Source organism: Staurois parvus, unplaced genomic scaffold, assembly GCF_062004578.1.
Source record: "Staurois parvus isolate SC_StPar_1 unplaced genomic scaffold, SC_StPar_1.0 ptg000340l, whole genome shotgun sequence".
Taxonomy (NCBI): domain Eukaryota; kingdom Metazoa; phylum Chordata; class Amphibia; order Anura; family Ranidae; genus Staurois; species Staurois parvus.
This window is the reverse complement of record NW_028318136.1, coordinates 5001000-5026440: the sequence shown is the minus strand read 5'-3', so window position 1 is coordinate 5026440 and position 25441 is coordinate 5001000. Positions and strand designations below refer to the sequence as shown.

Genomic DNA, 25441 nt, shown 5'->3' with positions numbered 1-25441 from the left:
TTGGAGAATTCGGAATTCCACTTCTAAGTTTTGATTTCCTTTCCTCTCGTGTTTCCTCATTTGCTGAACCACTGAGGTTTCTCTGGGACTTTTCTTTGTTACAGCAATTTATCAGAGCACCGGATGAGGAAGAGTGAAAACAATTACTTTTGTATTCTAATAACAGGGAGTAGTCAGAAAAATGTTGTGATCTAATACATAATATACAAAATGAATGATAAAATATGAGTTAAAAGGGCATATTTACAGTGTATGTGCCCCTAGGTGTTAACCCATTCCCAGCCAGTGTCATAAGTACAGTGACAGTGTATAGTATTATCATTGATCACTGTATTAGTGTCATTGGAGATGTCAGTGTCAGTCAGTTTCCACCCAGTGTCAGTTAGTGTTAGATAGCCCACCACACTATCACAGTCCCACTGCCATTACTAGCACACAAAAATAAATAAATAAATTAATAAAAATTCCAGTATTCCGTCATTTGTATATGCTAAACCTTTCACACAAACCAATCAATATACATGTATTGGGATTTTTTGTACCAAATCAAAATACAAGTTGGCCAAATTTTATGAAGAAATTAGATGTTTTTATTGGATATGTTTTATAGTAGAAAGTTAACATTTGTTTTTCAAGATTTTTGGTCTTTTTTCATTTATATAATAAAAAATAAAAAACCCAGAGGTGTTCGAATACCACCAAAAGAGAGCTATATTTGTGTGAAAACTAAATAAATTAATACATTTGTGTACAGTATTGCATGAGAGCTGAAATTACACTCTGCAGAGCTCAGGGAGAAGAGCTCTAAAAGAGCTGACTGGAGGGAAGAGACAAACCCCCCTCCACACAGCTCACAGGAACAGAGCTGAGGCTGTCAATCTGCTGGAGGTCCCTCCCCTGTGAGAAGTGATTCATTCAGATATCAGAGAAACCAGCAGACAGAAATGACATTTAGTGCTCTGGATTGAGCCGAGTACACACTATAGAGGGCTATGCTTTGTTCATATTTCATGTCTGAGGTTTACAACCACTTTAATATGTATATTTGAAGTACTCATCAATAAACAAATATGCAACCTCAAAGAATATTGCTATCTTCTTCAAAAAAGTATAAAACATCTTTTGTACAGAATTGTTTGTGGCATGTATCTAACTGTCAGTTTTATTTCTTTAGGCTACTACACCTCACAAAAATCTTGGTCTAGTGCCCCATCACAAGATCTATAACCAGAACATAAATGTACCCCCTTATAGCCATGTGATCAGCGGCCTGGCTCCCTACACAATATATGATGTCCGCGTGGCCTGTCTGAACAGTGAAGGGGTGTCCCACTGGACAGAATGGGTTGCTATGGAAACTATGGAAGGAGGTATGAAGGTGTGGCCTATGCTGAAATACTGTATACTGGATATATGCAGGGGACGTCAAAGCATCTATGATGCTTTTCTAGTGGTATTGACCTTTTAAAACATCCTGAGCCAAATTCATTACAACAGTTCCAGTAACAGTTCCAACACACATGACAGATTCAATTTTATAATGTGTTGTTTTGGCTGCAACAAATAAAAAATAAATACCACTAATTCATAGATAACAAAATTGGAGGTAATTAAGACCAACTTAAAATTGGACAGGCAGAGCTTTGGGGGGTGGGGGAAGGTGTTCTGTTGTTTATTTTATTGTGTTTTGTATTTGCTTCTCTGGTTGCTAGAATGCAGGCAGCCAGCTTCCTAGAAACCAGTAAAGCACTGAGCAAACTGTTGGTGCTATATAAATCCTGTGTAATAATAATAACCAGTGAGGCAGAGTGAGTCTAATAGCTGCTTTGAAATCCACCCCCTGCCAATCACGAGGCAGGTGGACCTGATAGGAAGCTAGTCCCTCAGAATCCCTATCAATTCCTGGGGAGTTGTGCCCGGAAGGTGGAGAAGGAGCCCATATGTAGCCTGAGGCTTGGCAGCAGAGTGAAGGGTTTCTGGGTGCAGTCCTTCAGGAGGAGACCCCTAGGGCAGAGAGACAGGGAGGAAGCCAGAGGAGCTTTTGAAGACATTGAGGTCCTAGCTAGGCTTAGCTGGGTGTCCTACCAAAGAGAGCTGGGTCCAGAAATTTAGCAGAGCCATATAAGAGTTGGTGGGAGGAAGAAGTGACTGGGGGGGGGTCTAACCCCCCAAGCAAGTGCAGTGCAGCCAGGAGTTGTGCACGCAGCCAAGAGCATGCAATACTGCTTAGAAGTTTGCCAAGTACATCCAGGAGTTGTGCAAGACAGCCTTCAGTTTTGCACAAAGCATCCAAGCAGTCCTCAAGGTGTTCTACAGTTTTGGAGTATCTCATGCTCCCTTCTCTATCCAAGTTACTGTTCTAATAAAAGCCCTAAATGAAACCCCTAAACTGTTCTTTGAACCAGAGGAAGAATGCTAAATATGCCGTGTATGCTGTGAGTGGGGGAAAAAGGCCCAAAATAGTAGCGGCTCCTGTGGGGGTAGTGCTACATATAAATGGAGGACTGAACTGGTGGATTATGGCTGCAGGGTTATGGGAGGATGCAGAGGACTTTAGATTTCAACTAAGAAAGCAGCCAACAGCACAAAGGATACTGTGCATTGAATTTAAATACCGTCGCTTGTGCTGATTTTTTATTTTTTTGTTTTACCCAAACCTATATTTTAAATATGATTTTCATTGGTTTCACAGCTTATTTTAAGCTCAGCGACTTTATTAGTTTTACAGCTGCTTCTGTAAGTGTACCATCTTGCCTGTGTACCATGTCGACATTCTTTCCAAGTATCTCTGTGTCGACTAGTTCTTTCTTTTTACAGCCTCTGTTTCAAGCATCATGTAATTCTGTTTTCTCTGTGTCTGTGTTTCTCCTGGCAGAGGAAGGAAAGCAACTGAACCTTTCAGAGGGGCTCCTATTCAGCTCGGGCCCCCAGGTTAATTAGTATACAAGACACAAGCATTTCTGTCTGTGTCAGCACCCTTGCCACAATTCCGGCAGTGGTGGGCCCAGCGTCTCTCCACTTCTCCTTCTGATATGTCCATTTATTTCACTTCACTTTTTTTTTTTAACCACTTGCCTTTGTTCTGAATCTCTTTGCCTTTCCACAGCTCCAGAGTTTTCATTACGTGACCAGAAAGTAAAATGTAAATGAGTGAATATTAGGATACACAATGCAGGGAATTCCATAAAAAGGTCTCGGGGAGTTGAAGAGGGTTTAACACCCCCTTGTAAAGTTTGGCTGGAGTCTTTGGCCAAGGCAGGATTCCCCACCTGTTGTGCTTAAGTATATTTCAATGTGCAATAGGGACATGTGCTAAGTTTAGCAGCCCACCTAATTACAATATATGTCAACCTCATAGTTGGCAGATTCACAGGGTGGTTTTGGCTTTCACGATGATACATGTGAATTTTAAGGCACGGTTTATTTGATAAGGCAGTGCAAAGGGTAATGCTAAATATGTAAAGTGCACAAACTCACAGCAATCAATCAGATTGAAAAAGTAGTCATATAAGGGGAAGTTGAAATTTGATTGGCTGCTATGCATTATTAAACAAGCTGAAACATTTGCAGAGATGGTGCCAGTGGGATTGCAGATGACATCTTCTAACCCAGATAAAAATGAGGTTGTTATATGTGGCACAGAGGCCTCCTTCACATGCGTGATTAGATGTATTCAGTGGATTCCAGCTACAAGAATCCGCTGATTTTCTGGGATGGGATCACAGGTGTGTGCAAACAGTTTTGGCCACCCAGTCGGTACAAAGCAATGACTGGCTGAGCAGTGCCTTTGGAGCCATCACACTTTGCCTGTGTGCACACAAACCGTTATTATATGTCCAACTCTTGGTCACCTGCTTGAAAAAGGGGTCCTGCACGGCCCCCAAATTTTGCTATTTAATGCTGTGATGTGATCGCTTTTGAACACAATTTCAAAGATCCTTGGTGTGCTGGTGACATATCCCTTAATTCTGTGTCAATACTGGTCCCCAGCTGGTAGTCGTCACAGCACCCACTCACCTTGCAGCCATTGCAAGGAATGTGTGCATTGGGAATATTTCACTAGGTGTTGAACCGTGGACGCATCTGTCCCTAACCACAGGTAAACCGCTCATTGTGCAGATACATGTGGATAGTGAGAGTTTATTTCTGCCCCTCATTGATTGTTACAGGCTGAGCAGCTGCAGCTGTTCGCATGTACCTGTGGTCCCAACCACAGGAATCTGCTGATTCTTGCCACTGGAATTCTCTGTATGCACCTAATCATCCATGTGAAGGTGGCCAAACACTGTTTTTCTTTAGTTTTTGTATGATGCCAGCTTAAACATGTTGAGTGTATTCCAAAAAAAAAATTATGATGTCTAGGAGTGGGAAATCCCCATGTGACCTGTCCAACTGTTCTTTAATGTAGTTAGAAATGCTCTTTGATTGAATGCTATAAATAATAAAGCCACATTGTGCGTGAGTTGATTGTTGGCAATTACAATCTAGGTATAAAATAAGAGACTAATGATGTTTATAGGTGTTAATTGGTAGCCTCCTGCTCCAGCCATGTCTTTGAGGCACCAGATGACATTTCCAGCTACAGGATAGTAGTAATCAGACAGGCTAGAAAACATTGATCTGTAAAGTCTAATTTGTCCTCAGAGATATTGCAGCACATCTCTTCATCCCCTGTCCATAGCCTATACCTGAATGGTAACATTGGTCATAAGGGACCAGGCAAATGGAATAGATGCTTGAGCGAGGTCAGATTATACTTACTAGCTTAGAAACTAGCCATAGATAGGCAGATATCTGCCCAACCTCTCAAGTGTCAGGATCCGTGTTTATTTGGATTTCCACCAGAGACCAGTGCAACACACATGATCCAACTCTTTATTTCCTGTTCTCAATGAGAATACAGGATCAGTCTCAGTGTACAGAGGATTTGCAACAAGTTGAACAGTCTCCATCTGTGAAAAGAAGCACTTCTAACATTGTGGCTCACTCTGTACTTGAATAGAAGAAACATTTTGGGGATTTACCCGTCTGCCCGTGAATCTAACTAATGTAGCTGTCATGGTCAGGGGTCAGCCTCAGAGACCAGTAGCTACAGCATTAGAGGGTCCCCCACCTTCCAGCAGGATAGGTATTGTAAGCAGGGCACCCTGGCGGAGGACACAGACTCACCTGAGGTGCAGAGTATAAGTACTAACCAGTGTTCACCAGCACTCCTGATGGTGGAGATGGGTTTTGCTGCATGTTAATGCTAGGTTGCGATCCTCAGGATTACCTCACCAAGAGCTGGACAAGCCGGGGTCCAGTAGTAGATATAGCAGGTAGGGATCAAGCAGAAGGATAATCAGTAAATACGCCAAGTGTCAGTAATAAATAGTTGCAAGTTTGGGATCAAGCAGAAGTAGTCGAAGAACAAGCCAAAGGTCAACAACGAGTGGTAGTGGAGATACAGACAGCAGCAAGATCCATTAATAGGAGACTTTTGTTCCCCCTGTAGTTCCATCTGGTCCACCTGAAAATGTCACAGCAATAAAGAATGACACTGTTACCCTTGTGACGTGGAGGGAGCCGAGACCACCACTGAATGGTGTATTGAGAGGGTACAAGCTGGCATACCAATCCAAGGACCAACCAGAGGTATGAACTGAGTATCAGTACTGTCCTGTGTGTGTACCTGACTTGTGCTACTATACCTGGCTACTTGTTTACCTAACCTGCACATAATATTCTGTTTTAGGTTGTGATGGATGCTGGGCTTAACAGTGAGGTGATCTTGGAGATTGTATATCCAGTCCACAATCTGACAGTGAGGGTTTCTGCCTACACAGTTGCTGGTGATGGCCCATGGAGTGATCCTGTTATTGCCACTTTCAAAAATGATGGTAAATATTAACTGTAGAAGATTGGTCTATGATCATTTTATGCTTAACAGAGTTTTATGTATTACTTTTTTTTTTTGCAGATTCTTATTCTCCTCAAGGTGAGGAACAGAGCAAGCTTGGAGTTGTGCATCTGTGTAGGCTTTAATGTTGCATCTATCTTTGTCACTGTGTCTTGCTGCCGAGGGTAGGATGGACCTCTTTTATCTGTGTCACCCTGCAATTGATGATTTAGACTCCATGCCTCATAGTTCCCTTCTGTCTGTGTCACCCTCCAGTGGGAGGGCCAGTCTCCATGTCTCCTAGCTTTCTTCTGTCTGTGTCAACCTCTATTGGGGGGGCAGAGTCCATCTGCCAAAGCGAGATCCCATTCATGTCACCCTGCAATCGGTAGGATATACTCCATTTCTCATTGTTTCTTTCTGTTTATCACACTGTCATGAAAGAATAAACTTTGTCTTTTATAGCTCTTTGTATCTGTGTTAGCCTTCAAAGAATGACACATATCTCATATCCCTTGACTCATTAAATGTTTATCTTTCCACACAGCAGTCAGAGATATGGCATCCTCTCTTTTCTCCTGGCACTGGTGGTACGTGGTTCTGGTAGTTGCTGTGGCAATATTTGGTGCTATCATGCTTGCTATCTTCCTGGCTCGGCTTCGAAGGAAGGAAACACGATATGGGTAAGTGCTAAAGCTCCTGGGTATACATGCTCGAAGGACATTTGACTGAAATTCATATTCATGACGGTGTTTCTGGGTATCTACAGAGAGGCCTTTGAACCAACTGTAGAACAAGGAGAACTCGTGGTCCGATACCGAGTGAAGAAGTCATACAGCCGACGAACCACAGAAGCTACCTGTAAGTTAGTCATATATCTCCATCTAAAATGTTACTGCCAAGTAATCCCAGAGGGTGCAAAACAGGGTATTATCCGAAGGCATGTATTTTCTGTGGGTGGTTGCCTACAATATACAGGAATAACTCTTGAGGTAAGGTTCAGTATCAATAAGGAGGACTGGATTAACCCAAAAAAAAGACACCTATGCTTCATGGGTTTATTTGTTGTGCCTCCACCACTGCCTGACCAGTCATAAGCCCTCCACTTTTTAGAGAGTATGCTTTACTAATGGAAGTGGCTCTATATACTCAGTAAAGTGTTGCTTAAAGCGGTTATAAAGGCTCAAGGTTTTTTACCTTCATACATTCTATGCATGAAGGTAAAAACCTTCTATTTACAGCTGTGCCCCCAGCCCCCTCAATACTTACCTGAGCCCCATCCAAATCCAGTGGTGTGTATGACAGCCTCGGCTGTTCCAGGTCTCTGCCTCCTCATTGGCTGAGACACAGTCGGTGCCAAGCCGTCGATCCATGTGTGAATGGACACATTGAGCAGTGGGTGCCCCCATAGCAAGTTGCTTGCACCCGACAGAAAGGAGGAGCCAAGAGAGTCTGCGGGGGACCCGAGACCCGAGAAAACCACTGCACACAGCAAGTAAGTATAGACATGTTTATTATTTTACAAACAAAAAAAATAAACCTTTAGTATCACTTTAATATGTCAGCACTATTCATATGTTTGACTAAAAATTTCTGGCAGGCTCCTTCAACATAATTAAATCAGGCATTCAACTTTTATCAACTTTTATCAGTCAGAGAGGGTCAGGCAGGGCCACCCACTGAGGGAATTTTGGCTAGCTGGCTCATTGTATGGCCAGCTTAAGGTTAACTTTGAGCTTGCACAGGGATATTTCTTCAGCTTGTGGGTGAAACCTGGACCAGAGGGATGCAGGGAGGCAATAGCAGATAACTCGTGGTTCTTTAAGGTAGGGGCTTTTAGTTATGAAGGTCTAAAAGGGCAGACAGGTTAATTTTTTTTCTCAAACTCTATTTTAAATATCTGCAATTTACATTATAATACATCAACAAAATAGGAATACAGAGTACTAACAAGTAAAGGAATAAGAGGTAAATTAACAAACATGGAAATCCACTCTTGTATTCCATTGTGTAAACAGTGGATGTTCCATGGGATGAGTTTTATTTGGCTTATTGTTCTACTGCTAAAGTTTTAGAGCACATAAGCATTGCAAGATGTAAGATTTTTAGTGCCCAAGAATGGCATTCACCTTTAGGAGTTGTTTAATTTGAGAAAAAATGTTCAACCTTCTTCTTTGATTTTTAGCTATCCAAAGTCAAAACCAATTGTTTGTTTGAACCCATTAATTGACATAAAACCAAGTTAACATTCACAAAACAACAAATTCCAAACAAATCTCTACAGGTCTATAGCTGGATAGGTAGATAATTCTGTCTTTCAACTTCTACCCCAAGTTCCAATATATATTAAGTGTCATAAAACCAAGGTAATGTTCAGAAATCAACAAATTCCAAGCAAATCTCTACAGGTCTAAGACCAGATAAGTAGATAATTCTGTCTTTCAACTTCTACCCCAAGTTTCAATATGTAACAAGTAGTCCATTTTGCTCCTGGGCCTTCATAAATGGGCATCTACGGATTAAGTAAAATGGTAAAGGTGAGTAAAAAAAGGTGGATGAAATTAAAAATGGGTGGGGACAAGGAATAAGGGCATGGGGTGCTGGGTAGGAAGGAAAGACACAAACCTCAAAATGGGGGTTACAATTTGTCCCCGATCCCTCTGCTAACCTCTTTCTCACAGGTTAATTTTAAATATGGTTAGCTTTCTCTAACCATAGCAGTAACGATTAATTGAAGGAAGGTCATATGGTAAGCTGTATACCGATAGTACAGGGCTGAAATTTTATGTACTATGTACATCCATAATGGGTGGAAAATGGGTGGGGGCAAAGAATAAGGGCATGGGTTGCTGGGTACGAAGGAAAGACACAGGGCTCAAGATGGGGGTTATAATTTTTCCCCAATCCCTCTGCCCACCTTCGCTTTCCCTAATCATAGCAGTTTATTTTATTTGTATTATTATTTATTTATTACAGGTACTTATACCTGTACTTACACAGCGCTATACATATATTGTACATTGACATCAGTGACCCTCAAGGGGTGTACAATCTAAGATCCCTAACTTATATTCATATACTAGGGCCAATTTAGACAGGAGACAATTAATCTACAATTACAATTGATTGAAGTAAGGTGAGATGGTAAGTTGTGTAACAGTAGTACAGGGCTGAAACTTTATGGACAACGTATGTCCTTGCTGATTGCTGAGTTTCCAATTACTTCTGCACTGGCGTGTAGCCTAAATACCTTCAAGGATGAAGTCAGCTAGTTACAGATTAGCCTCCAAATAGTCAAAAAAACACTGAGTACATTTTGTTTATTTCTAACAAAATGAATTTCAAAATTGAGCTATTTTGAGCTATGAATATTTTATGGCTGCTGACTGCTCTTGGTCATTGCAGATGTGAAGATATGCCAGTGAGTGTATTTGGAGGAGAAGGACTGAAGTATGGAGAAGGTAGCTGTGGGATAGGTGGGGTGCCCAGTGGACCAAATTCATGTACAAAAAATTTGGAGGAGTCTGCAGGGAATCTGTCTGCACTCGGGCCATTTGGCTGAACATCAGGAAATTCCTGCTCATGTTTTGTGTTTAATAGAAATGGGACAGAGACAGCTCCATAGTTACTGAGCAAACCTCCTCCCGTCTATGGTCACCCCATTACTCCAGTGAACATCTGTTGTGGCTTCTGAAAAGCCAGAAAACTGGTTTTCTAGGAATTAAATACTGTAAATCAAGAAGCAATTGAGGTTTAGTGCATAAACAGAAATCAGTTTTGCTATAGTCATTTTCCAGATGTTACAGAGAAACTGAGAAGGTATAACTACTCTAGATCAGAGGTGTGCAGAGACGGGTATAACTAACCTCCTATGTACCCTGATGTCAAATATCAATCAGAACATCCCCACTTCACCTTATTAATGGGCAATGCCATCCAAAACTAAATGGATATGTGTACATTGTAAATGATGCGTCATTGGATTGATTTACTGAAGGCAAATAGATTTTCACTTTACAAGGTAAGTTGCACTTTACAAGGGAATTTTCCCAAGTGGTAAATGAATAAGGTAAAGCTCTGCTGACTTCCATCATCCAATCATGTCTTAGCAACAAAAATACAGTTTTGTTCCATACATGTGATTGGGTAATAGACAACCTTGTTCAGAGTAAAATTTCACCAAATTCACTGAGCTTTTGGGAAAATTCCTTTGCTGCTGTATGTTGTGTTCCATTACAAATATTGGCCCCATCTCTCTCATCAAAGCAGAGATCATGGTTCTTGTTTGGAGAATATTGCTGTCCTAAACTGATAAAGTGGTGTCTGTACTTACAAGGTAATTCTGCAAAAGTAAAGACTCCTCTTTTTCGGCAAACGTGCCTGGGAGAATGTTGCTTGGATGTTGCTTCAAAATATGAAGTGCTTCTGGAAACAAATTTTATCAATTAATAACTTGTTATTTGCATTATTTTACATAAATTTGAGAAAAATCAAGCCAGGTTTCAGTTGAAGAGTTGGGATACTAAAGTGGGTAACCACTATAAGGCTATAGTCCAGGCCAGGCTCTTATATGAAAGCATTGCACCCCTATGCCACATTTCATTTGAGATATATATTTATTTTTGAAAATGTTTCTTTGATAAAACGCAGTCTTTTGTTCCTCTACTGGAATATCTGTTGTCAGGTTATAACAACTAAACATTAACTGTCTGTTTAACCTTTAGTGAACCGGCTTGGAATTAGTGATGACCTGAAAGAGAAGCTCCGGGATGTTATGGTGGACCGGCACAAACTCACTCTTGGAAAAACCCTTGGAGAAGGTTGGTAAAGCCACTAATAAGAAATGTTCTCATCATCACCTGAAATGTGTGTAAAGCAATTAGGAATGTCTTGAGTTTTTCAAAAACATGTACCATATGGACAGTGCTATGGCATTGGTTGTATGACCAGCCACCATAGACAACCTTGTTCAGAGTTTATTTAAAAAAAATGATCAGCCCTTCTATCTTTATATATCCATTCCAGGAAGACTATTAACATAACTTTAAGGTAACCATTTAGTATAGGTCTGTGTCTAACTATACTCTTGATGTATAATATAATAGATGAATAACATTTGAAAAATCTTTCTTTATACTGGATCTATATGTGTGCAAAATGGGGCAAAAGTTGAAGCTTTCTTATCTTGTTTATATGGTAACTAGAGCAGTTCAATATTAGCCCCTGTAGGGGCTTTGTGAGAGGTCAAGCATGAATACCGACATCTCTTTAGGTGATACCTGAGCCCTAGGGTTTACCTTTTGGATATTGGAGTAAATTATAATGAGAATACATTCTACTTTTAATCTGATAGTTTTACTTTTTGTTCACAGCTAACCATTTAATATAGGGCACACTCATGGTACCAGATATTCAGAGCATTGTGGGCTTTGGAATGAGAGAACACAGCAGAAGCTGTTTTCCTTCAGGCTGTCTCTCATTGAAAATGAAGCAGTAATTTTACCTGATTCTGCGCAGCCACAGTGCTGCAAGACCAGTCACCACAGCCTGGTAGGTGTGTAGGAATGAAGGAAGTGTGGCCGTTCCCCTTGGGAGATGTGTCTTCTGTACTAGCCCAGCATTATACCTTTTATATAGAGGGAGGAGGACCTAATGTTGGTTTTCAGTCTGCACCAGGCGAACAGGATGCAGCAATAAATGGAGACACTCCCTTTGGGGGCCTGGGGGAAGGAAGCCATGAGTTCTGGGGCCTGGAAAGGACACTACGGGAGCTCTGTTTAGTGAGAGGCACTACAGCACCCCCTTCTGTTTAGCTATGGGACTTTTGCTATTATAACCAGGGTGAGGACATCTCTTTTGTACCTTTCTGCCACTGTTTGGGAACTGTTCATGCCATGTACATTGGTTTGCAATAACAGCCTGTGCAACTATTTGCAATTCTCCTGTTATTTAAATAATGTTCAAAGAAAAGCAACAAAAGTCCTCTTCCTTGTGTAAGCCCTAGAGTGCAAGAATTGTGATACAGTAGGTTCAGCCTATTTTGAGAAGAAGTGAAAATATGTGTATTTGTGCAAACCTGATCGGCTAAGGAGCAAGTGGTGATTAGGGAAAAGGAATCACTCTCCTGGCAGCGACAGCTAATTCCCTCATGGAACACACCCCAGCTAACTCTGGCCCTGTGTGACATGGACTCCACTGGTTCGGTCAGAATCCCGGAGCTCTACTTTGAACCATGTTAACCACCTCCCTTCTGGCCGTTGTTTATAAACGGCCGGACGGTGGCAGTGCAGAGTCGGGTGGCCATTTATAAACGGCCTCCCCGCACCCTGCTTGTGCGCGCTCCCTGGACATAGTGAAACACTGATCGTCGGACCAGACCTCTGTACGAGGTCCTGATCATGTGATCACTGATTGGCTAATCAGTGATCACATACAGAGTAGTAAGCAAGATGTCACTTGTCATTGCTTACTACGTGTCAAATCTGTGAATAATCACAGAGGTCACATGGTACAAGGCTATTCACAACAGCCTTGTATCATGTGACAAGCTGTGACTAATCACAGCTCACTCAGTAGTTCTCAATGGCTGCAAGAATGCAGACAGAGAGAAAGAGAAATGATTGCTTTTACATCCTATATGGGTGTAAAAGCAATCAGTGTAATAAAAAAAATCTTCATCACCCCCCACAAGTAGTACAGTGTCACCATGGTGACACTGTACTGCTAGGGTGACAGTATGTAAAAAAAATAATAATATTGATAATATAAAAAAAAAAAATAAAAATGTAAAAAAAATGTTTAAAAATGATCATTTTTGGTTATAAACTAATTTATATAAATTAAATTTTGGCCAAGATTTATTATGAAATATTATTTATTTGCAAAATTTTATAAGAAAAACCCTTTTTTTCCAAAATTTTTGGACTTTTTCATTTGCATAGTAAAAAAAAAATCCCAGTGGTGAATAAATACCACCAAAATAAAGCTTTATCTGTCTCAAAAAAATGGTAAAAAATTCATATGGGTACAGTGTTGCATGACCGCGCAATTGTCATTCAAAGTGTGATAACGCTGAAAGCTGAAAATTGCCCTGGACAGGAAGAGAGTAAAAGTGTCCGGACAGGAAGTGGTTAAATTAAAGGCTTGGGTAAGAAGTTCTCTGGGTGTATAGGGTTAATTTGGACTACGGTCAGGAGGATGTGGAAATATTGTTTCAGACAAGCATCCATGCATATGATGTCTGCATGGGCCTGGGCAGTGAATACTGTGGGAGCAGTCCTGGAAGTCCTGTTTGTAGGTGGGGCTCAGGGGCATAGATAAGGGGGGGGGGGGGTCAGGAGGGTCTGAATTCCCCCAGAGGAGAGTTTCCAACCATCCCTGCAGCCCTCAAAATTTCCACTCGCCCTTCCACCCACCCCTCCCTTCCTTCCTTCCTTCCTCCCATCCACCCCTTCCTTCCTTTTAACCACCCACCAACCCCTCCCTTCCTTCCTCCCACCATTCCTTCCTTCCACCCACCCCTCCCTCCCTCCCTTCCTTTTACCCACTCCTACCTTCCTTCCAACCCTCCCTCCCTTCATTCCAACCACTCCTTCCTTCCACCCACCTTTCCTTATTTCCACCCACCCACCCTTCCCTTCCTTCCACCAACCCCTTCCTTCCCTCCACCTGCCCCTCCCTCCCTTCCTTCCATCCACCTCTTCCTTCCTTACACCCACCCTTCCTACCCTACACCCACCCCTTCCTTCCTTCCACCCCTTGCTTCCTTCCATCTCTCCCTTCCTTCCTTCCACCCACCCCTCCCTCTCTTCCATCCACCCTTCTTTCCTCCACCCACCCCTTCCCTCCATCCACCCACCCTTCCTTCCTTCCACCCACCCTTCCCTTCCTTCCTTCCTTCCTTCCTTCAAGGGAGAGAAGTCGGTGTGTGTGGGGAGCAGTAAAAATGCAGCTGCGAGCTAAACCCCCCCCCCCCAGAAAAAAAAATTATCTACAGCCCTGGTGGGGCTCCAACTATGCTCTGATAGTCAGATGCCACTGACAGCATCAAGACCAACACAGGGCCTGTAGACCTGCATTGGGTGAGTCCACCACTAGAGCATAGGGGAGCACTGCCTGCCAGGGGAGGAGAGGATCAGTTAAGTAAAACTGCTTTTCCCATCCCCTGGACCTAAATGAGCATTTAACCCTTGCAGTGCATGGGCAACTCCATTGCAAAAGGTGCTTTTTTACTTTTCCTGGTATTGGACTTATAATTTTCATAATTGCATTACAGAGAAAAGTAAACTTTTGCCTTTTTTTTTGCATAATGAACAAAGAAAATATACAGTATACAGAACAATACACATTCTTCATAGTCCCTAGAGCAACTTGTTCGACTGAAGAGTTAAAGTAATCTCTACAGAGTCTGGCCTGTAGCATTTCAGACTTCCTCTAGGAATTGACATTGACTTTGAATTTAATGAGATGAGTCCCTCCTGTCTGTTGCAGTGTGTTTTCCTATGTGTGGGAACAGTCACACAGTAACACGAGCCTTGCAAGCTCCATTTCCGTTCTCTGTCTTATCCTACACAGTCTGGAAAAGCAATCGGAAAACAGTCCTTGTTCTAATGGCTTCCTCTGTCCCTCTCCAGGGAGTGTGGACTCCAAGCAAGCCTGGCCCTCTTATTCCTGCAGGGCAGCTTGTTAACCCAAGGCCTGCTGACTTTTTATGTATGCCAAGAAAGGAAGGAAGGACAGCTACTGTAACTCTGTTATGTGTATCAGCCTCAGCTAACATGAATCTGCACCATATGCATTAGACATCAGGGATGTTTGGTGCCTGTAAAGAGTATTGGCCCCTCAGGGCCAATTTATAGCAATATAATCTGAGACTGAGAGTAAAATAAAAATGTGTTTTAAAGGGAATTGTGTTTTTTTTTATTACATATATGTATTGTGATATGGGGGTTGGCTAACACAATGTGGTAGATGTGTTAGTGAAACATGTCAGTTCAAAGGCATGGCTGCTCACTTTCAGGCCTGGTTCACACCTATGCATTTTTTAGTGCATTTTGCTTTCTTTTTTTTGGCAATAGGAAAGTATTGGCTTTGATGCCACTTTGATGCCACTTTGGATGGGTGCCACGTTGATGTAACTTTTTTTTTTTTGCTAATACTTAAGTATGACAGTTATGTTCATGTAGTGCAACTCTGATGTGACTTTAATCTCTGGCACTCAGGTAGCATCAAAGTAGCATCAAGGTCATATCCAAGTCGCACCCATCCAAAGTTGAATCAAAGTCACATCCAAGTTGCACCCATCCAAAGTCACTTCCAAGTCGCACCCATCCAAAGTTGAATCAAAGTCACATCCAAGTTTCACCCATCCAAAGTCACATCCAAGTCGCACCCATCCAAAGTTGAATCAAAGTCACATCCAAGTTGCACCCATCCAAAGTCACTTCCAAGTCACACCCATCCAAAGTTGCATCTAAGTTACACCCATCTAAAGTTACATTAAAGTTGCAACCATCAAAACTTGCATGAAAGTCGCACCCATCCAAAGTTGCATCAAAGTGGCATCAAACTCAATACTTTCACCAGCAAAAAAAAAATAAAATGCAAAAAGCCATAAAAAAAAGTGTGTTCGAAAACACAAAACAGACTGAAGAATGTGCTAGAAAAAAATGCATCAATCACAACATGCAGAGCTCTAAACCTATGGTAATTAGAAAGGACACCATTGACACAATGGTTGCCCACGCGGGGAAATCGGCTTCTCACAGTAACAGTCAACTAAAAATGCTAGCCCACCTGGCTACTCTGTGGCAGCACAGCTGCTATTAGAAGTGGTCCCTCAGACCACCATCTCTTTAGTCTCTCTAAATAGCCTCTAAATAGGGTTCTCCAATCCCCTCAAGCTTGATCACTCCTCCGGAGACCTCCAGAATCCCTCCAGCCCCCTTGACCTGCTAGCCGCCTCAGCTATCTCAGTCTCCCATACCCTCTCTTGGTCTCCCAGCTGTCCCAACCTTCCCAGTTCTCAGGTAGGAATTCACCCTCATAAGGGATGCAGTCTCCAGCGTATACATCCAGATCTGTTGACAGGGCTCTGTGTCCAAATGGCAGCAACTGCCCTGAGCTATCATCTGATGTGGCTCATAATAAGAGTGTACACTTGGACATACATACAACTTGCAGAACTTAAATAAAACCTGCTCACAGGAATGAAGGTTCTGTTCCATCAAAGTTTCTTTGGAACCTTCAAACTCCAGGCCCTGATCCAGGATTACCAATCCCAGAGAAAATTTTAAACACAGTTTCTCTGCTCAAAAACACATGAAGGAACTTCTCAAACTGCAAATGTGAGAATTCTGTGTCATTTTTCAAGCATTACCTAAATTTGCAGGGCCTCACACTGTTACAGTATGTAAAGAAATGTGACTGGTGTACTCTCTTGCCAGTCATATAATATATACCTGTGGCAACAAGAAGGGTGGAGATGAAGGCCTCATTCACAAAGATGTACCGGTCTGTACACCCATGCATAGGGTCGTTTACACCTAAGTGGGATACACAGGTACAGCCTTGTGCAGGCAGCCTGTCCAAAGAAATGACAGATGCACAGACTTGCGCAGGTCTTCAAGTTCATTCCATAGTATACATCTGTGTGGATCCGATGCAAGGATTAGAACGCTGTCTGTCTATGTTTCGATTTGTGCTTTGGATCCGTAGGTACATACCCTGGGGTGCATTTGGAGATCTGTGCACCCAGCCTCCTGTCATCGATTTTAAACATGCTGCCTGCACAGGGCTGCACCAAACATCCATGCATCTCATGCAGGTGAAGACAGCCCTTTGCACAGGTGTATGGATCGGTACACCCTTTGAAGGAGGCCCAACTCCCACACATATGTGCCCATGACAGATTATTAATATTATTATTATACAGTGTTTATATAGCGCCAAAGGGTTTGCTCAGCGCTGTACATTAGCGAGGGGGACGCTTATCTGCTGACTTCGGTCTCTGTTTATGATCAGGAGCAAGCAAGATGAGCTCCCAACCATCAGTCCACTGTGAGAGCCAATCACAGTAATCAAGTGATCAGGAGGTCCTGCTCCCTCCAACCTTAAGACCCAGTTAAAGGACCACCAGGAGATGGCAGGAAGGAGATAAGGTATATCCAATCACATTAAAGTGGTAGTAAACTCTTTTTTTGTTTGTACCTACAGTAGGTAAATTCAATATCTCCTAAATGTGCACCATGTAGGAGATATGCTAGTGAGCAGCAGCCGGTGATGTCACCGACGCATGCACTCTGAAGGAACAGCATCAGAGCTGTGAGCCACCACTGAGACTCCCAGTCAAGAGGCCACAGCCCACGAACCCTGAAGGAAGACTGGGTGAAGCCTCCTCTGAGGTGACAGCATGCCGCTAGAGGGCTTCACTTAAAGGAAATCTTTCATAATGTGCTAGTATGCAATGCATACTAGCACATTATAACTTTGCCTTGCAAGGAGAGGTTTTTTTTTCCTCATGTTTACTACCGCTTTAACAATAATGTATTATATTTCAACCTACCTGTGCTTAGTTGTGGTGGTTGCCTTAGTTTTCTTTTTGAAGATTAGTACAGAAAATGCCTGTTGGTCTGGCCAGTAATCCAGTGTCTTTGTGACCTCCTGGGCACTGGATTGAAATCTCAGACAATGTTATTGGATTTCCCAGTTTTCTAATGTGAACTGATTCTCTCTGCCTCTGCTGCACTCTTATCAGTTATCATTGCTTTGAGCTCTCTCTGCAAACTACACATTTCCCCATGTTATAGAAATAAGAAGAGGGATAGGTGTTCTGAAGACCAAAACACTCTTCTAGGCTGTCAATGTTCTTCTCCATATAGTGAGTGAGTGTTGTCACCCTAGAACAGGAAGTGTGTTACTGGCAGGATCACCAGGTGAAAATAAAGGGGGAAAAAGCCTAACAAAAGAAAACGAATGCAACCACCCCATTCAAGAACTGGTAAGCTGTAATACATTAGACTTCTTGAACTAAGATACACTTAAAAGCTCCAGGCGCTGATTTGTTTTGCATAGTTACATTGCTTACATTAGTTACTGCTTTCACTTTGCATTCCAGGTTTGCAGATCTGTGGTCCTGGATTCAGGGCTGAATCTACAGTATATGTTTGAGGTTTACATGTCATCTAAATCTTATCATGGCATTTCTCACAATAAATATTCTGATGTTTGTAAGTGTTATAGGTCAAATTGTAAACTCCACTGGTGCAGAAGCTGATAAAAACAGTTTCGTATATTTTGTGAAGGACAGGAAATATGTCTCCACAATGCTAGCAAACTGAGAATTTCTGTTCGAATGTGAGTTGCTTTTAGTAGGGCAATTGAATTTGAAAAGGGTATTTGGTAGGTTCACAAGACTACTGTGTATTTCGGAGGTACTTTGTGGTCCAATTATATAAAGAAAATTTATTTTATTCCTCAGGAGAGTTTGGTTCGGTCATGGAGGGTCAACTAAACCAAGATGACTACATCCTCAAGGTGGCTGTGAAGACTATGAAAAGTAAGTGTTTATGGCTGCATGAGTCACCCGATAGTAGGAGGGGAAGATTCTATCTCTCATAGCTTCCTTCTGTCTATGGCCCCATGCACACTGGGCATTTAGCCCCAGTACACGAGGCTGTGACATTTAGGTGCAGTTGGAAGATATAGGTGCACCATCCAGCCCCAATGACAGCAGCACGTAAAATTCTATGAGAGGCTGATGGCTACTGAGGCTGGTTTGGGATGAACAGTGCCCTGTGTGGTACTTACATTTAGTGCAGCCTGCATCTAGGGGTAATTGCCCAGAAAGCAGACTGCTTGTATAGAGTTTGACAGGCTACTGGCAGTGGGGCTGGATGGTGCACCTGTACCTGCCATCCACATCCAAAGGCCAGAGCTCATGCACCAGGGCTAAATTCCCAGAGTGCATGAGGCCTATTATGCCTTGAAGTGGGAGGGAAAGACTCCATGGGGTTGATTTCTTAAAAGCAAATAGGTTATTCAGCTTGCAAGGGAAGTTGCACTTTTCAGTTGAATTTTCCCCAGAGCTCAGTAAATGTGGAATGAAAAATGGAAATTCACCACATTCACCACGTTCTGTAGAAAATTCCCTTGCAATGCACCTTCCCTTACAAAGTGAACAATCTATTTGTCTTTAGTAAGTCAATCCCCATGTCTCTTAGCTTCCCATGGTCCATGTCACACGGTGGTAAGAGGAACAGGCTCCCTCTCAATTTCTCTGTCTGCCTCGCCCTACAGTGGGAGAGATAGACACCGGGTCTCATAGCTTTCCTTTCTCTACAACACTCTGCAGTGGAAAGGAGTGGGAGACCCTTTGCCTGAGATTCAATAAAAGCTCACAAACCAGACTTTATGCGTATTGGGTTGCAAAAATAATTCTAGAAGTTATTCATTAATCCTTTTCTTATCAAGTTTCCTGAGAATTTTCACACTAATGTTCTTAGGATGGTTCACAAAAAATTCTACTAGTATATGGCCAGCTTTATGCAGATTTGCTGACTGGAATATAGTCACTTGGCAAAAAGGTTGACAGTCTATTAAGACTACTTTAACATTCCATGATTTCACACCTAATGCAGGTATAGGTCTCATGGTTTCCTCTTTCTGTGCATCTCTATACTGTAAACAATGCCACTTGTATTTAACGTGGGCTTTTTGATCTCGCCTTACAGTTGCCATCTGCACCCGCACTGAGATGGAAGACTTTTTAAGTGAAGCTGTCTGTATGAAGGAATTTGATCACCCCAACGTCATGCGTCTCATTGGTGAGTGGTGTGGTGCTGAGCCATAACACACTTTCACATCTATAGGAGCATGCATAAAAACATTAATAGGTGAAATCAGAAAATGACCAAATCATTCATGGAATTGGCCCCCTTTTTAATTTTTTTTAAGTGTTATGAGTATAGATTTATGTTGGTCCCAAGCATGTTTATTTAACTTGCTGTTGACTGATTCACTACCTGCTGGATGTCTATTGCAAACATCGAAATTACTCTTTCGGTAAAAAAAAAAACTTATTAAGATTAGTTTTGAGCTTTCCTCTGTCTAGTCTGAGGTAATGTTCCCATGTTTTTGATCTTAGTTTCATCTTGAATATACTAACCCACTGAACCTGATTCACACTCCTCATGCATTTAAATTTTTTGGGCATGTCTCCTCTTTCCTTTCTTTTCTCCAAACTGTACATGTGAAATTTCTCCTGATACGCTTTATCCCTCAGACCTTTCACCATTTTTGTTGCCCATCTGTAGACTTGTTCTATCTTATCAATATCTCTTAGTAAATGAGGTCTCCAGGACTGGACACAGTATTCTAAATGATGTCTAGCTAAAGATTATGTAAAGCAGTCAGGACCTTCTTAGACTTTCTTGTGATCCCTCTAGTGATAACTAAAGATCTATATAGGGGAATCAGGACCTCCTTCCTCCTGTTGGTGACCTCTCTAGGATCTCTCTAATGATAACTAAAGATCTATATAGAGGAATCAGGACCTTGTTTTTTCTGTTGGTGATCCCTCTCTTTATATGTAAGGATCTACTGTATAGAGAGGAAGCAAGTTCTCCTTCCTCCTGTTAATGATCCCTCTAGTGATAACTAAAGGTTTATGTAGGGGAATCAGGACCTTCTTCCTCCTGTTGGTGATCCCTCTATTGATAAAAAAGGATCTATATAAAGGAATCAGGTTCTCCTTCCTCCTGTTAATGATCCCTATAGTTATAATAAAGATCTATATAGAGGAATCAGGACCTTCTTCCTCCTGCTGGTGACCTCACTAGTGATAGCTAGAAATTCATATAGAATAATCAAGACCTTCTTTCTCCTGTTGGTAATCACTCTAGTGATAACTAAAGATCTGTATAAAGGAATCAGAACCTCCTTCCTCCTGATGATGATCTTTCTAGTGATAACTAAAGATCTATATAGAGGAATCAGGACCTCCCTCCTTCTGTTGGTGACCCCTCTGGGACCTCTCTAGTGATCACTAAATATCTATTTCGGGGAGTCAGGACCTCCTTTCCCCTGCTGGTGATCACTCTAGTGATACACCTTAGGATTCTATTCACTTTTCCCAGTTCTTTTTACTCTCTAGTTCTGGAAAACACTGTATTCTTTCGGAAATGCCAAATCATGTTCTATGTTACAGACACCTTCAGGAATATCAACCCTATTGCAAATCTTTGTGTCATCAGCTTAAAGCTTAAAGACATACCCTACCCACCAAACCTTGAAAATACTCCATTATGGCCACTGGATAGAGCTGAGAAGAATACTTATTTCCTATGATAGCCATGACCATCTGGCAGCCATAATTTGGTATTTCCCTCATTCACTCATTCGATCTGCAGAGAATATAGCCTGCGAACATTCGTACAGAATGAATTTGCAGGCAATTTCATGGACAAATAGCTATACAATTTTTTTTATAAATACACCACATAATTTCAGCTGCTTGTATCTCTAAATTTCCAAGTCATATTAACTGTATATTTACTAAAGGTAACTTCTGTTTTTTTATTATCTTCTCAATTTGAATTGCCCAGATTTGTGACAGCTTTTGTTTGAGTATTTTAGTGCATTAAATAGAGATCTAAGTTCCATTTAGCAGTTACAGATAAGCACCGAAAATAATGTCATGCAGAATATGACAACCTAAATGTAAAATATCAGATAGCTATATCCAAGACAGAAATCTTTATTGGATGCCAAAACAGATAGCAAATCTCACTGACTTATAGTAGAGAAAATGAGTCACAATTATGCATATTCTGGAGTCTTCACATTTGTAAAGGACTGTAATTTTCACAGGCGAGGACAGATGACTTCACTGATCTGTATGTTCCCTGAGATAAATTTCCAGGAACGCTGTGTACTGTGATAGTACAAAAGCAACAAAAATCTATTTTTATTACTCTTATATCAACGGAAAATGGTAAAAAGAAAGTTTAGTATTTATTGCCATAATCCCATTCTGGTAAATGTTTGCCTTGCAGCTTCACTTGGGAAGGCTGTGACAAGGTGGTGTCACTTACATAATAACTTCCAGTGTTATGTCTTATTACATATGATACTTGATTAAAATTGGAGCATTGCTTAAAATGGTATTAAAGGAATATTAACATGTGGGGCGATCAAAGGGTTAACTGTGTGCTGTTTTACTGTGGGCTGGGCTTTCCACTGTAGGCACACTGCTTTGTATGGCTCTGCTATGCAGAGCCATGCAAATAAGTGTGCAGGAGCTGGCAGGGGAGAGAAATGTATTGTTTACATACAGTTTTCTCCCTCCATCTGTAATGTTCCGTGATCACCGGGTGCCGGCGAGTAATCACAGCCAGGAAATGATTGACAGCCGAGGTCGCGAATAGAGGAACTTACCCGGAAATACCTATGCAATGCTATAGGTATACGGGAAAGCGGTTAAAGCGGTAGTGATTTTTAGCTTAACACATTGAGCACAATAAAATATTCATCCCATAGTAAATTATTTGTTAAAATTCGTATCCCAGCACTTTCAGGTTACAGTGCTCAATGCTGCTTCAACTGTTCTCTCGGCGCTGCTTCTTTGAACTTCCAGTCTTTATTGGAAAACGTTAAAGTGGAACTAAACTGTCTCAATCACTATTAACTAACTTTGATTACTATGTTGCTAGCATTAGTTAATAGATAGGAAGGTACATTATATTTACTTGTTTTAAACTTTTTTTTTACATTTCTTCAGTTGCTTCCTGGATTCTGGCCTAGGCTAAAATGATGTCATACATCCCAGGAATCTTTATGGGCAATTCTTTTCTTTCATCTGGAGGAGGGGTTTTCTCAGCTAAGCACTCCCTTCAGCCTGCATGCCTGAGCTAAGGGCAGATGGATCCCAGGAAGTAAATGCTACACGAATAATCTGCCCTTACTCAATATTTTGCTTTGAATATTAAAAATAAAATAAATAGTTTTGTGGTGCTCAGATATAATTTAGTTCCACTTCTTTTACAAAGAATTTTATTATAGAATAGGTAACAGCAGAGAATCAGTCGAAAACAGATGCATTGACCGACAGGAATAAAACATACAGGGTATTCGATGAGTAATACACATGAAAAGACATGAAAATAAACTGCGTACACAAGTGCCGTATATATATATATAAAAAACAAAAAGTTACAAAAATGGTAGACATTTAGAGACCAATGACATATTAAACTCTAAGAAAAAATTGTCAGTATATCAGCATACAGAAGGTGGGGAAGATGGGATATGGAGCCTCTCTGAATGCAGAGAAAGCAAATAGGTACTCCTCACGCAGGGCTCTCGAAGGAGTCCAGCATATGGATATAGTACTGCTGGTACGGCACTCATAGCAGAAATCACAATCAGCACAAATAGCATAAAAACAGACTAAACAAAAGGAAAGAGATGAACGAAGAGAATGGAGACAAAACAAGAAAAGACAAAGAAAGGGGCTCCAGGGGGACCGCAGCAGAAAAAAAAGAAAAAGAAACTGATATGTAAATTTTATATCGACAAAAGCGACTGGTCAAATCTCGAAGGTTGAGCTATATCAAGCCAGGGATGCCATGCCTGCAGAAATTTTGTGTGGGTGTCTAACAGTATAGCTGTCAGCTTTTCGTTAACCATTATAAAGTTCATCCGGTTTTTGACAGTTTCGAAGCTGAGGAGGGGAGTCTTCCAAGCCCTCGCGATCGTCAGCTTGGTGGCCATGAATAGGTGCGATGCCAGCTGCCGTTCGGGATGAAGTAGGCCCATTAATGGTTTAAATAAAAGCGCTTCTTATGGGTTGCGCTTAATGTCTGTGTGAAACATAGTGCGGAGAAGGGCATAAACTCTGATCCACAGTCTGGAAACCTTGGGTCAAGTCCACCAAATATGGACCATAGTGCCCATTTGTTGACAACCCTGAAAGCAAGTCTGGGAATATCTGGGGATAAAACAAGCCAAACAAGCAGGCGTGTAATACCATCTATAAAGAACCTTATAGGCATTTTCTAGAATAATAACATTCCTAGAACATTTAGATAATGCTTGGGTCATGGTCCGCCAATCCTGCTGATCTAGAGTGCCCCCGAGTTCTGACTGCCAACGCTGATGATAAGAATGGACCGGAGGCGTTCTATAAGAAATAATGGAGGAGTAGACCAGGGAGATTAAGCCCGAAGCATGGGGTCTATGTCTACATTGACTTTCAAAGGGGGTCAAACCTGTAGGGACCTGAATGTGCCTGTATTAATGTATTGATCAAGTGGAGAAGTTGAAGGTAGCCAAAATGTTCATGCAATGGCGTAGAGTTTCAAAGGTGAGTATCCGAGTGGGAGAGAGCATGGTATGTACATCATGGAAGCCATTTGCTTGCCACCAAGTAAACTGTCCAGGATAGTCACGACCTGGGGGGAATAATGGGTTATGTAGCAAAAGTAGTAACTTTAAATGGCAGAAATGAGGCCAGCGGAATATTTAATAGAATCCCAAAGATGAAGCGTTAGCGTCAGCGTCGGACTAAGGGATGAAAGTCGATGAGTGGAAGGAAGCCACGGCAAAGAGAGTGGTGTCGGGTGGGAGTCCATCAAGTCTACAGTAGCCCACAAGGGAAAATGGTGAGATGCATGGAGATGGGCTAAGGGGGCAATATTGGCCACCAGATAGTAGCACTGAAGATTTGGGACAGATAACCCACTCTCGGTCTTACGAGCAAATAAGTAGTTCCACTTCAACAGTGTACAGTGCAGTCTTCCACCAGTCTGTTAGCTTTGAGAAGGGAGTAGGAGGAGGGTGAGCAAAGGAGGTGTCTTTTCATCCTAGGCTATGGGGCTGTGTGTTTCTATTGATTCACAGTGTTGGGAGTATTAACTCTAGTCCTTGCATGCAAGCTGGTTCCATAGGATACTTAAAGAGAAAGGAGCAACCCTAAAACAGAAACCCTGGGACAATAATCATGGCAGCCCAGTAGCCTGGGATGGAAAGGCACTCCCCTGTCCCTCTCTTCTCCTCCCCCTTCATTCTCCAAAATTACAAACTGAATGGTGACTGCACTGTCCACTGTTAAGTTTTTCCTGTGAAGACTGGAAGTTCAGAGAAGCAGTACTGAGAGAGAAAAAGCCAGCAGCATAGAAAGTTGTAAATAGCAAGTGCTGAGGTGAGCATTGTTAACAAAGTTTACTGGGGAATGTTTATTTTTTTGTGCTCAATGTTAAACTGAAAAAATGTTGAGGGTTTAATACTACTTTAAAGTGTTACTGGCAGTGCTCCTGCCTGAAAGCGGACCTTAACCCCCTAAACAGAAAAATGTTTGGTTCATGTAGCATTGCCATAAAAGTTATTTCAATGTTCTGGGTTTCCACTGGCATAGCCCTGGACTCACAGGTGCACCCTGGAAAGTTTATATCACAGATGCCTTCCAGGAAAAGTTCACCTGATGTCTTGCATGTGTTATGGAGATCTGGGCGGCTTGCTGTTAAACAATAACAGGTCGCCCTATAGTGTGGGGCACTTTCGCCAGAT

The 25441-nt window shown here is 41.8% G+C and overlaps 1 protein-coding gene across 2 annotated transcripts in view; it reads left to right on the top strand.

The window, feature by feature from the left end:
- The window catches only part of AXL (AXL receptor tyrosine kinase), a 128487-nt gene that overhangs the window by 81922 nt on the left and 21124 nt on the right, over positions 1–25441 (top strand). The window contains exons 7-15 of one of the 2 annotated variants that reach the window (XM_089684266.1): positions 1175–1370; positions 5495–5634; positions 5735–5879; positions 5960–5977; positions 6429–6561; positions 6648–6739; positions 10603–10698; positions 18357–18434; positions 19609–19701. In XM_089684266.1, the coding sequence (XP_089540392.1) occupies positions 1175–1370; positions 5495–5634; positions 5735–5879; positions 5960–5977; positions 6429–6561; positions 6648–6739; positions 10603–10698; positions 18357–18434; positions 19609–19701 (991 nt within the window). Of the gene's footprint in view, positions 1–1174; positions 1371–5494; positions 5635–5734; positions 5880–5959; positions 5978–6425; positions 6562–6647; positions 6740–10602; positions 10699–18356; positions 18435–19608; positions 19702–25441 lie in introns of both variants that reach the window. The other variant, XM_089684265.1, reaches the window with a different exon arrangement.